The sequence below is a fragment of the Tupaia chinensis genome, unplaced genomic scaffold (genome assembly GCF_000334495.1).
Source record: "Tupaia chinensis unplaced genomic scaffold, TupChi_1.0 Scaffold000573_1, whole genome shotgun sequence".
In the NCBI taxonomy this organism is placed as follows: Eukaryota; Metazoa; Chordata; class Mammalia; order Scandentia; family Tupaiidae; genus Tupaia; species Tupaia belangeri.
This window is the reverse complement of record NW_006160087.1, coordinates 1,009,729-1,022,080: the sequence shown is the minus strand read 5'-3', so window position 1 is coordinate 1,022,080 and position 12,352 is coordinate 1,009,729. Positions and strand designations below refer to the sequence as shown.

Below are 12,352 nucleotides of genomic sequence, written 5' to 3'. Positions count from 1 at the left end.
TAGAAATCACCCCCCAGGGGGGATGGTCACGCCGCAATCCCTTCTCCTCCATTCTCCTCTCGGGATCTTGGGCACGCACGCACACGCGCCCGGCGTGAGTTTTAACCCACCGAGTCCGGGACCTGAACCGCGGTCGACTACGTGGGAGTCCAGCGACATAGCCATTACGCTAACTGCTGGTTCCCAGTTTATTTCTTTTACTTAGGGTTTATTGCCCTCTTCGCTTCAAAAAACAACCTGAGGTACCTTGTACAATTAAGCTCGATAGAAAACAGGCTTTAAAAAATAAGACCGCAGCAAAACCCAGTTAGAGGGGACAGGGAAGCAGTGTTCCCAGGCCCTCAGGATAAGCTATAACAGCGGACCTCCAATTTCGAGTCTCGGTCTCCTGGGCACACACAGGGGGCCACTTTACCAACTGAGTTACTGGCTAGTGACGGGCCTTGTTAGGACAGGCACAAGCTCTGAGCCTGAAGGACCCGTCGCTGCAGCTGTGGCCGTTCCGGGGTCATGGCTCAGGTCCCTGTGGCCCAGGCGGGAGGCACCTACCTTCGTAGCTGGCGCGGAAACCCTGGGCACTGACCGCGTAGTCACTGATGAGGCGCAGGGAGAGGACGGTGGCCGCACTGACGATGGTGGCTGGCAGCTGAAAGCCAGTGAGCCTAGAAAACCAAGAGGGACGGTTAGGGAGAACGGCCCCCTGGGAAATGACGAGGCAATCAAGCACTTACTGAGCGCCTGCTGGGTACACAGTGCTGATGGAGGCACAGGGAGGAACATGCAGAGGAGCCTAACTAAGGCATGTGGAAGTATTCGAGCCAGCAATGCCCCGCAGGCAGGTGTGCCGGAAACTAACAGCCCCGTGTCCCAGAACCCCCTGAAGCCACGGACTAATCCCTGACCTGCAGGCCTGCCTTTCTCATTTGTGTCTCTTTTCACGGCGTCTTCTCCTGTCTCCTCCCTTTCTGGCTGAGATCCTTTGAGGGTCTGGGTGAAACTTGCCATGAATTTACAGTGAGCAATTGCCAGCAGACAGTGTTTACTCTTGTAGTGGGAAAAATGCATTCAGCTCCAAGAGCAGAATGTGGCTGCTCCTTCACATAGACTTTACTCTTTCCAAAGGAAGTCTACTGCTTTTATAGAAGTAAGTGCTTATTAGTTTAAAAAGAAGAAAGCAAAAATAAAACAAAAACCCCACACAACCTAGAAATAATTGTTCTTGACAGCTGATGTACAAAGAAATGCAGGGATCAATAGATGAGATCATATTCAATGAAATAATTTCATACAAATGGGATCATCTCTTCATGCTTTGTAAATTAAAATGTTTCAAATTTCTTTCTGGAATTTAAATGATGAAAAAGAAATGGATGAAACTAAAGAAACTGTTGACCCTCAGATAATATGATTTTAGCACAGGAGAGACATTTTTCAGACTCTTAGTTCTAAGGCTAAAAAGATACCACTGAACACTTGGGGATACATTTAGGAGAGACTTCCCTACAGTGGGAGTCCATGCCTGGCGGCCGCCGCGAAAGAAACCCTGCACAAGGATGCTATGAGGGGCCAAGCTCCCGTCTACTCTCGCCCATCACCCCCTCTCTGCGGCCACCATGCTTCCCAGTGCTCCTCCGGGATCTGGGCTTCCTTTGACCCCAGGCAGTGGGCTATCTGGGGGCTCCTGGATCTCTCACCTCCTGCTGCTATTTAACACCTTAGTGCCTGAGTGTCCCCGGAGAGCACAGGCAATGGCTCAACCAAGTTGGTCAAAGACCCGTTGATACCCACAGTGAGCAGCCTCATGCTCAGCCTGCCCGCGCCCTTGCTGCCATCCTGATCTTTGGTTTTGTTTTGTTTTATTGGAGAGGTTTTTGCTATAGGGTGAGTGAGCTTGCCGGAAAGACAGAGACGAAAAGCGAGAAATCACCCCCCAGGGGGATGGCCAGGCTGTATTCCCTTCTCCTCCATTCTCCTCTCGGGATCTTGGGCACACACACACGCGCCCGGTGTGAGTTTAAGCCACTGGGTCCGGGACTCGAATCATGGTCGACTACGTGGGAGTCCAGCGACATAGTCATTACGCTAACTGCTGGTCCCCCGCCATCCTAATCTTTTAAGATTCCTAGCTTTCTTCCTTTCTTCCTTCCTTCCTCCCTCCCTCCCTTCCGCTTGCCTGCCTGCCTGCCTCCCTGCCTCCCTCCCTTCTTTCTTTACTCAGCAAAAGAGAGAAACAGAGAGACAGGTGCCACCAACAGGGTCTTCATGCCAGTTCCACGCAGCCCCAGCCAGCCCTAGCTCAGGGCACATGCGTGCCCAGTGTGTTCAGGGAAGTCCTCCTGTGTGGGCAGCCTTGAGGTGCCATGTTATCACTGTGCCACCGGCTGACCTGCCCACCATCCTCATCTTGTAGAATTCATGTTAGCTCAGAATAAAGTCCAGGAAAAGAGAAGGAAACAAGACCAAGTGAAAAGCAGCTAGCCAAAGAGTCTCAAGGTCATTTTTCCTAAAGGACAAAGACATCTACAGCAAAGGGTCCCTATGTCACTCCATATTCATATTCTCCCTTCTTCACTCATGGGCCAAACATTTATATGTAAAATAATGGAACCATGCATATTAAAAGGAAATAAACCCCTTTTAAAAAGCCATCTTATACTTTCTAAGCAGGACATATAGGGGACTCATTTTGCTCTTACCTGCCCATCATTCTTGTAGGGAGCTGTCCACTGTGTGGGGTTCTGATTGGCATTCCACCTGCCCCCTAACTGCAGAGCTGGGCAAATCGAGCAAATGATCAACCATGGCACACTCTCTCACTTATTTGTTTATTTATTTGGAGAGGTTTTTGCTATAGGGTGTGTGTGCTTGCCAGAAAGACAGAGAGACAGAGACAGAAAGCAAGAAATCACCCCCCCAGGGGGGATGGCCACGCCGCAATCCCTTCTCCTCCATTCTCCTCTCAGGATCTTGGGCACGCACGCACACGTGCCCAAGCGTGAGTTTAAGCCACTGGGCCCGGGACTTGAACCGTGGTAGACTACATGGGAGTCCAGCGACATAGCCATTACGCTAACTGCTGGTCCCACACTCTCTCGCTTTTATGAACTGGTTCAAAGTATGGAGAAGAGGTAAGAGGACATAGCCCAAGAGGTCATTCTGAGTCTCATGGGATCTGTTACATGGGACTCACGGCCTCTTCTTTGGGGGTCCTAACTAGGATGTAAGCATGGGACTGATGGGACTGCGGCAGCCTTTATACCATCACACAGAATCTATCTGTTTTAGAGAGAATGATGTTGCCATATAGACATAACCAATCAGAGCAGGAGGAAGAGGGGAGGGGAGGGGAGGGCAGGGGAGGGCAGGGGAAGGAAAGGGAGAAGAGAAGAAGGGCCCTGCCAATGTATTTCTGAGACCCCTGCCCCAGCTGTGCAGACAGATCTGTGTCTTCAGTGCCCAAGGACATGAGCCAACATCCTTCTTTCTCTTCTCCTGAAAGTTTGATTTGGGTTTCTGGCTTTCGAGATTGATTATTTATGGATACAACATGAAACCATAAAGGCCCTACAGAAAAAATATTAACTGATTTCAGCACATAAAAATTAGAGGCATATATATGTGACAAAGGAAACTGTCAGAAGACAAAGAGAAAGACACCAATTGGAAGGTTAGGTACAATATACATAACTGAAAGAGGGTTATTGTTCATAATGTAGAAAAAGCACTTATGAATAACAAGAAAAAGATAAACAGCTGAAGAGGATAAGGGCAAAGGATATAAGCAAACAAAAACAAGGATGATCTGCCTAATTAACATCAAGATAGGAAAACCAAATCTGCAAGACGCATCTTTCACCTATAAAATTGGTAAATAACCAGAGCTGGCAAGGTTAAGGAAAACAAAACCCTGCAGTCAACAAAAGAATAATAAAAACACCACAATTATGCACGTACACTGACGAGTTAAATGAAATGGATCATTTCCTTGGGAACACAGACTGTCATACCTTTCCAACAGGAAAAAGATCATCTGAACAGCTCTATAACTATTAAAGAAATTGAATTAGTCATTTTAAAACTCCCCCAAAAGAAATATCCAGGCCCAGGCCCAGATGGTTTCACTAGGAAATTCTACCACCCATATAAAGATTTAACACCAATTCTACCATACACAATCTCTTCAAGAACACATAAGAGAAAGAGACATTTCCAAACTCATGCGGCCAGTACTACACTGGTACCAGATTCCCAGAAAGTACAAATAAAGAAAACTAAAGATAAAGAACAAAAGAATATAAAGACAATTTTTTTATATTTAATTTTTTATTTTATGATTTCTTATTCACATTTAATTGCTGTAAATCTCTACAGCACACAATATGGCTTTTTAAAGTGCACATGCCTTTTAAAGTACACACACTTTTTAAAGTACACGTATGTGACAATCAAATCAAATATTACCATATACATTAATTTCAATGGAGAACTTAACATCCTGCGTCTGATTTGTATTTCTTCCCTGGGCCCCTCCCACTCCCACCCAACCATCCATTTTCTTCCCATTCAGTCTTAGCAAAGAGAATTCAGCAATAAATAAAAATAATTGTATACCATGATCAAGCGAGATTTATTCTAAGGATACAAAGCTGGTTCAGTATTTGAAAGTAATCAATATAATTCACTATGTTAACAGGATAAAAGTAGGAAAATCATATCAACATATCAACTGATACAGAAAAAGTATTTGAAAAAAATATAACACCCATTCATGACTGAAAAAGAGAAACATCAGAAAACTAAGAATAGAAGAAAACTTTTTCAACATGAAAAAGAACATCAACAAAAACCTACAGCTGACATCACACTTGATGAAAGACTGATGCATTCCCCTTAAGAACGAAAACAAGGAGAGGTTCCAACAAACCAATTAGAGAGTCATCCAAAGTCATGAAGAGACATTTCACTGAAGAGGATGTATTGCAACTAAGAGCAAGAAAAGAGGACTAGGAGGAGAGACTGGTCTCCACCCACAGCTGGCAGGATGTAAAAAGGTACCATCACTCTGGAAAGGTTTGGCAGTTTCTTTTTAAAAATTAAAAACTAGGGGGAACCAGCAATTAGCGTAATGGCTATGTTGCTGGACTCCCACCTAAGTCGATCGCGGTTCGCGTCCTGGACCCGGTGGCTTAAAACTCACGCCAGGCGCATGTGCGTGCATGCCCAGGATCCCATGAGGAGAAGGGATTGCGGCGTGACCATCCCCCCTGGGGGGTGATTTCTCGCTTTCTGTCTCTATGTCTCTCTCCGTTTGTCTGGCGAGCGCACACGCCCTATAGCGAAAATCTCTCCCCCCCCCCAAAAAAAAATTAAAAACTAGGGCTAGCAAGTGGCTGGTTATGTCACTCAATTCCCATGTGGCTGGCCATGGTTCAAGACCTGGACCTGGTGGCTTGAAACTCGGGCTGGGTGTGTGTCCAAAATACCAGAAAAAGAATGGAAGAGAAGGGATTGTGGTGTGGCCATCCACCCTGCAGGGTGTTTTCTCATTTTCCCTCTCCCTGTCTCTGTCTCTCTCTGGTGGGTGCACATGCTCTAAGGTAAAAATTGCTACAAAACAAAGTAAAATAAAACAAACACTAATCATGCAATGCAGTGATTGTGGCCCCATGCATTTATCCCAGAGAAGTGAAAACTCACATCCACACAAAAACTTGTGTAAGATTGTTCACGGCAGCTTTATCTGTAATAGCCAAACACAGAAAGAACCCTACTGTCCTCCAACGGTAAGCGAGTCATTAAACAAACTGCAGGACATCCAGACCACGGAGGACTACTCAGCTACAGACAGAACGGACTACTGATGCAAGAGAACTGGGGTGTGCCTCGGGGGCGCTGCTGCGCCGGAGTCTCAGGGACCACAGATTGCCTGGCTCCATGTACAGCACTGCCTTTCTTTTAACTTGCCAGGGTGCACATGTACTCAACAGAGAGAGAGAGAGAACCCCAACGGAGCGTGATCATGCTGCAATCCCGTCCCCTCCATTTCTCCATGCTGTCGGGATTTGGGGCGTGCACACACCAACTCCTGTGGCTAAGATCCTCAGTCGGCCACATGGGATCTGGCTTCCTTAACCACGAGGCTGTTACAACTTCACATGAATCTATAATAATCTCAAAATAAGAAGTTTTTAAAATGATCTATGTGGTTCATATTATACTTTTATTGGCCAGCACCATGAGATCGTCCTAGCTCGGGCCTCGAGCATCTACTCCTTGCCAGGTCCCTCACTTCAGCTGCCCTCTGTTCCTTCCAGTCCCATTCCGCTCCCTTCCCACTCCCCCTGCACTGGCTGGGACGTTACTGGAAAGAGACTGACCACTAGAAAAATAACCAGGCCCCAGAGCCACCGCCTGCCTGTCCCTTCCCCCATCACAGATATTCTTGTGTGCTGGTGATGGATTACTGCCCCCCCCCATTGTATCCTATGCATTAAAATATCATGCTGTTCCCAACAGGGACAACCAATATCTGTATCTAACCCCTGTAGGCCCCATCCCAACCAGCCCTGGTTGCCTCCGAGTGGGCCTAGTCACGACCGCTACAGCCTGCCTCTCACCCTTGTCCAGCAGAATGACAGCCTGGGTGCCCCTTAACAGCTGGGTGGGGGCTTGTACTTCTGCATCACACAGCACCCCAAGGGCTCTCAGACTGTCACACCAGGGCTTCTCCCACAAAGCCACCCTGGAAATGGCCTTCTTCCCTCCCAGTGGGGATGGTTGGTTTTACTTCCCAAGTTCATTCCACGATATTTTCGCACTGCCATTAGATATTCCTAGACCCCGGTTTCTTGGTACTGTACTGCCATGGGCTGTGAATAGCTGATGCGCCCTGTCAACAAACCATTACGGTTTTATCACTCACAATATACGGACCCGCAGCTCGCGAGGCCCGCTCCCTGCCACGTATTTGCCACTACTCTGTTTCTAGGGTTAGTAGATAAATTCCAGCACGGAGGAGTCTTCAAAAACACAAAAGCTGAGGCGGGTGGGTGAGAGCCTGGATCCCCCATCTGGATAACACACACACACACATACACACACACACACACACACACACACACACACACCCCTATTTAATGACCACAGTAAGCTATATAGCCTCAGCTAGGTGCTAATTTATAGAATGTTCATCCTATTCACTGAATTGTTTGCCTAAAATCAGACATGGATTCATAGATGTGTTTATATCCACTGCACTTGCTATTGAAAGTATTTAGATTAGTTAAGATCCTTTGTGAATCAATAAAATATGAAAAAAGAAGCAAACTATAAATGACCACACACACACACACACTGCAGTGTCTTTGAGATTGATTTTGGACAAGCCGATGACCCTACAGTCAGGAGGAGCTAGCGCATTGTATGCCGGACGAGCAAATAAAACTTTCAGACTTGCCCATCTTTCACCTGACAAGTCTAAGTCCCACATTAAAGGAGTGAGGTATCCTTCCATAGAATCCGGACTTAGCAGACAGAAGAGGTAAAATGATGCCAAGGAAGGCAGGAGGCGCCTTGAGCTCTGGTTATCGTCCTTGTCGACGCTCAAACGTGCAGGGAACGGCATTTTGCAAACCGGTGGTGTGGTGCACATCCCAGATAACACTCACCTTCCGCTCTGTCAAGGCTTATTGTTTCGATGGATCTCGAATGATCTTGAACGCTGAGCCTCTGAGGGGTGGAAACAGACCAGGTTTTCTCTGCTTAAGCTTGGCCCAACCTCCTTAGTACATGGCTTTGTCCCAGCCAGTCAGAAAACTGATGGGGAAGACCACAGTGCCCTTGAGTCACTGGTACACCGGGGTGACCCCATCATTGTCACGTATGTAAGCTTGGTTCCTGCATGACAGAGACACACAGGAGGGAGGGAGAGACTGAAGAATGGGGCTTCACCCAAATGTCTCCCAGGCACAGGGTGGCCTTCAGAAGGTGGGCAGAAAGCTGAGGGGTCCCTGTCTGGAAGTTGCTAGGGCTGGGGCTCTAGGCCTCAAGTGAAACCAGAGGGCTGGGGACGCTCCAAGGACTAAACGCCTGGGAGTGACAGGTGAGCTGCCCCTTGGATGACGTGGTCTGAGGCTTTGCCCCGCAGTACCTGGCCAGCCTTCCTCTCTCTTGCCTTGGCCCACATCTCCTCCTTTGCTCTCTCCTCCATCCACGCTGGCTTCTTACACCTCCGTAAATGGCCACATTTCCTCCCATCAGAACTGGCTGCCCCAGGACTGAGTGCTGGGTCTCTCCCATAGCCCCCTCTGCCTTACTCCCTGCCTCCCCTAGCTTCTCAGGTCTCGGTTTGGATTACTTTCTCTGGAAAGGGGTTTAGGGATCCCTGCTAAATATCCTCAGAGAACAGAGTACTGCCAGTCCCCCTTCATCCTCACCATGAAGAACTGATTTTCTTACTGAATCCCTTGTTCTGGAGCTGTCTTCCCATCTTGATGGGAAGTCCCCTGAAGGCAAGGGCTGTCTCAGCCTTACACGACATCACTAGTGCTCAGCATGTACTAGCTGTGATTGGCGTAAGTGGATGAATATCTTTCTATGAAACGGGGACAAGGCCTCGCTGCTATCCAGGGGCCAGCTGATGTGGCTGGCCCCTGGCTGGCATGTGGGAACTGGGTGTCAGGAGGGTTCCCACCATTCCTAGAACTGATTAAGGGTGGCCTAATCAATGTGCACCAGCATTATGGTTAATGCTCAACACCTGCTTTCCGTCTGGGAGTCTGGAATTGTGGTAAGTGCCAGGCAAAGGGCACCTAGGTAATCGTCTCCCTGGTAAAAACTCAGGGTACCAATTCTCTACTGAGCTTCGCTGGTTGGAATATTCCACACCTGTCGTCCTGGTTCATTGCTGGGGGACATAAGGGTGTCCTGTGTGACTCCACCGGAAGAGAATTCAGGGAAGGTTGTGCCTGATTTCTCCCAAACTTCACGCCCTGCACCTTTTCCCTTTGTTAAATTTGTTCTGTAACCTTTGACCATAACAGATCATAGCCGAGGGTACACTTTACAGTGAGTCCCCCTAACAAGTCATCAAACCTAGGGAGGGTCACCCCAACAGAGAGGGTGACAAACTAGTACAACCAGATTCTTCTGCTAAGCTCGAGAACTGGCTATTCTCCAAAGTATGTGCTAGGGTGTCCGTTGGTTAAACAGAATTGGGAAATGCTGGGTTAAACAAAGCAAGAATTTTTTAAAAACAAAAATTAAAGCACTTTTGAGGGCTTTTATAAGCTAAGTCAGGGCGGTCTGTGGCCTGAGTTAAGGCGGCCAGATCCCACATGCCAACTGCTGTTCGAGTCCCAGATCTGATGGCCTGAGAAATATGCCGTGTGTGTGTGTGTGTGTGTGTGTGTGCATGCACACGTAGTCACACGTGCCCTAAATCTCAAAATGGAGAAGGGATTGTGGAGGACCATTCCCCATGGGGAGTGTTTTCTCCTTCTCTCCCTCCCTCTCTGTCTCTCCCTCCCTCTCTCTTTCTCTCTGGCAAGTGCATACACCCTCTGGCAAAATTTTTAAAAATAATGATAAGCTAGGTGAATGTAAACCTCCAAGGCTGGAATAGATTCTATAACAGATCCCAAACCCTTTGATCGTGGACTCCTTTATTAGAGCATCCGTGGGCCGGGATTTTGTGGCGTTCTCTTTGGAAAATGACAAGGGCCTCGGGGCTGCTGACACTCCCCAGCATGGAAGTCCTAAGAGTCAGAGGAATCAACAAGCTGAGGAGATGGTTCTGCACTACCCACAGATCTAGAGATTCTTGTAACAAGCTCCCATTTTTGAGGGTGATCCATGCATGCTTCTTTGCAATCTTAAGGAGCCCAACTAATACAGAATTATCTAGCAATAAACAGTAATACAGCAAATTAGGCCTTTATTGAATGGTTCTCATTTAAGGCTCTTAGCCCATCAAACAGTGACAAAAAAAAAAAAAAAAAAAAGACATGTCAATTGACCTTGGGAATAAAGGAGTAAATGTAAGCAACATTTGTCACCCTGGCAGGCTTGGCAAATAGTGTTTTGATTTGCCAGCAGCCCTACTTCAGACGGCAGCCACTAGTTAGATACATAAACCATTACGCTAAAAACAGAGCTATCATTACAGGCATCATCTAGTAATTTGCAGGTAATTGATGGACATTAGTCATAATCACACACAATACACAGACACATACGTACACCCTAGAAACACATGCTATCTCCGGTAATTCCCATCTGCATTTCATTAAGCGCTTCTAAAACTGTGGAACTTGGGAAGATTAGGCTTTCTGAGCTTTGCGTGTATGTGTACCATAGATCCTTCTATTCTTAGAGCATCCTGTGGGCTAGGCTTCTGTGAACTCTCTCTGGGAAACTCCCTTTTGCAGAAAAGGCAGGTGGAGCTCAGGCTGCAGCTACCCTGGCTATGAGATCACTGACATTCCGGGCTTAAAAACCCAGAATGATCAAAAGTCTCAAGAGAGCCTTCTTGGGCCGTCCCAAGAGTGGGGCATCTTTGTAATAACCTTCCATTTCTGCATTTCTGAGGGTGACGTCGCATCGGCCTGATGTCTGCTGAGATAAACGGATTTGCATCCAGAGAATCTTCTCTAAAATGTCCCGGTCCACCCCAAATGCATCTACCGGCTCTGCAAACCTCTGCTTTCAGCTATGTCTGGACGTTTATTTTTGGAAGCCAAGATACCTGTCCAGAGAACGATTGGGTAGGAGCAATGCTAGACTCCAGATCTCCATGTACACTTTCTAGGATGTGTACTGGTTTTAGAAGCAAGAGCCGGAGTCACAGCAACCCCACCCAGGAGTTCTAAAAACGGGAGAGGCACTGTGCATTCAGAATGCTAATCTCTGAAGCATACGCACTGCCGCACCCGGAAGTGCGTCCCCAGGACGGCACCTTGCTGTTGGTTCTAGCAGAGTTCTAGGTGCTGTCTCTGTGTGCACCGTCCCGGCAGTTCCCAAGTCATGCTCCACAGACACTGTCCGGGTGATGCTGGTAGACATGCTGAGGAGATGGGCAAATAATCTGGGAGCACCATGGTTTCCAAACTCTGCACCAAGGTGGCCCAGCATGCTGCCGTGAATTCACAGGGGCCCTGTGGGATACTTCAAATTCTCAAGGGAAAAGGACAGACTGTTAGCTCAAGGCAGTTCACGGTTGAGAGGCAGCGCGCCATTCATCAGATGACATCACACCTTTGCAAAACTGGGCGCTCAGCGGCTGATGTCATATAAAGTAGCCCAGCGAAGGCCAGTGTGGACTAGGATATGAGGGCTGTCGAGTTCAATCTGACTGCAAGGTGTGAGAATCTGGGCAGTGCCCAGTAAGTGCACACACACACTGTCCCGACCCGGGGGGACAGCCGAACGGGTTTCTTGAGTGAAGGAGTGAGAGCCGGGGCAAGCAGCGTAGTGTTACAGCACGGAGACGACAGCGTCGTCTGTTTATTGTGGGCAGCACGGTACAGCACAGAGACGACGCAGTGTCACAACTCTTAAGGGTCGCGTCGTCTACTGTGAGCAGCACGGAGACGGCGAGGTATCACAGCTCTTCAGGGTCGTCCGGAGACGATGTAGTGTTACAGCTCTTCAGGGTCTCCCAGGTCGTCTGGAGACGATGCAGTGTCAGCTCTTCAGGATCTTCAGGGTCGTCTGGAGACTGCGCGGTGTTTCAGCTCTTCAGGCTCTTCTGTTGTCGTCTTCCTGGTCGTCGTCGTCGTCTCGGTCGTCGTCGTCGTCTGTGTCGTCTTCTCGGTCGTCTGTGTCGTCTGGCTACTGTGGGCCAGGCATCGTGGTTATATACACTCTGGTGGGTTGCAAACGGTGGGCCCTGATTGGTTGTTAACGGTGGGTTATGATTGGTTGCTTTTGGACCAATCATGAGGTGCAGGATATGCAAATTTGAGGGATTCTAGTAGTCAATCAGAGCAAGGTTTCGAAGGTCAGGTTTTTGGAAGGGAACCAATCATGGTAACTGTTTGCTCTCTGAGAAACCTCGACAGGCTCGCTGGTGTGCAGCTTCCCACAACACACCATTAGTATGTGCACACACACACCATTAGTAAGTGCACACACACCATTAGTAAGTCATTGTGGCTAGGGGAGAAACAGAAATATTTTTCCTTCAATTCGTGTTATTTTTTTCAAGCAGATACAACGTTGTTAGGGTGTAAACACTTACTCAGTTATCTGAACCTAACTACTTCAAGTGGAGCTGAAGATTCTTTCATCCGGGAACACCATAGAGAAGTGCTGAGACACTGACAGCCTCGCCCACTAGTGAACGTTAGGAACC

The 12,352-nt window shown here is 48.0% G+C and overlaps 1 protein-coding gene across 1 annotated transcript in view; it reads right to left on the bottom strand.

The window, feature by feature from the left end:
- Window positions 1-12,352, bottom strand: part of CSMD2 (CUB and Sushi multiple domains 2) — a 565,338-nt gene that overhangs the window by 511,157 nt on the left and 41,829 nt on the right. Inside the window, 1 exon segment of the mRNA XM_027775561.1 lies at window positions 550-662. Within this exon segment, the coding sequence (XP_027631362.1) occupies window positions 550-662 (113 nt within the window).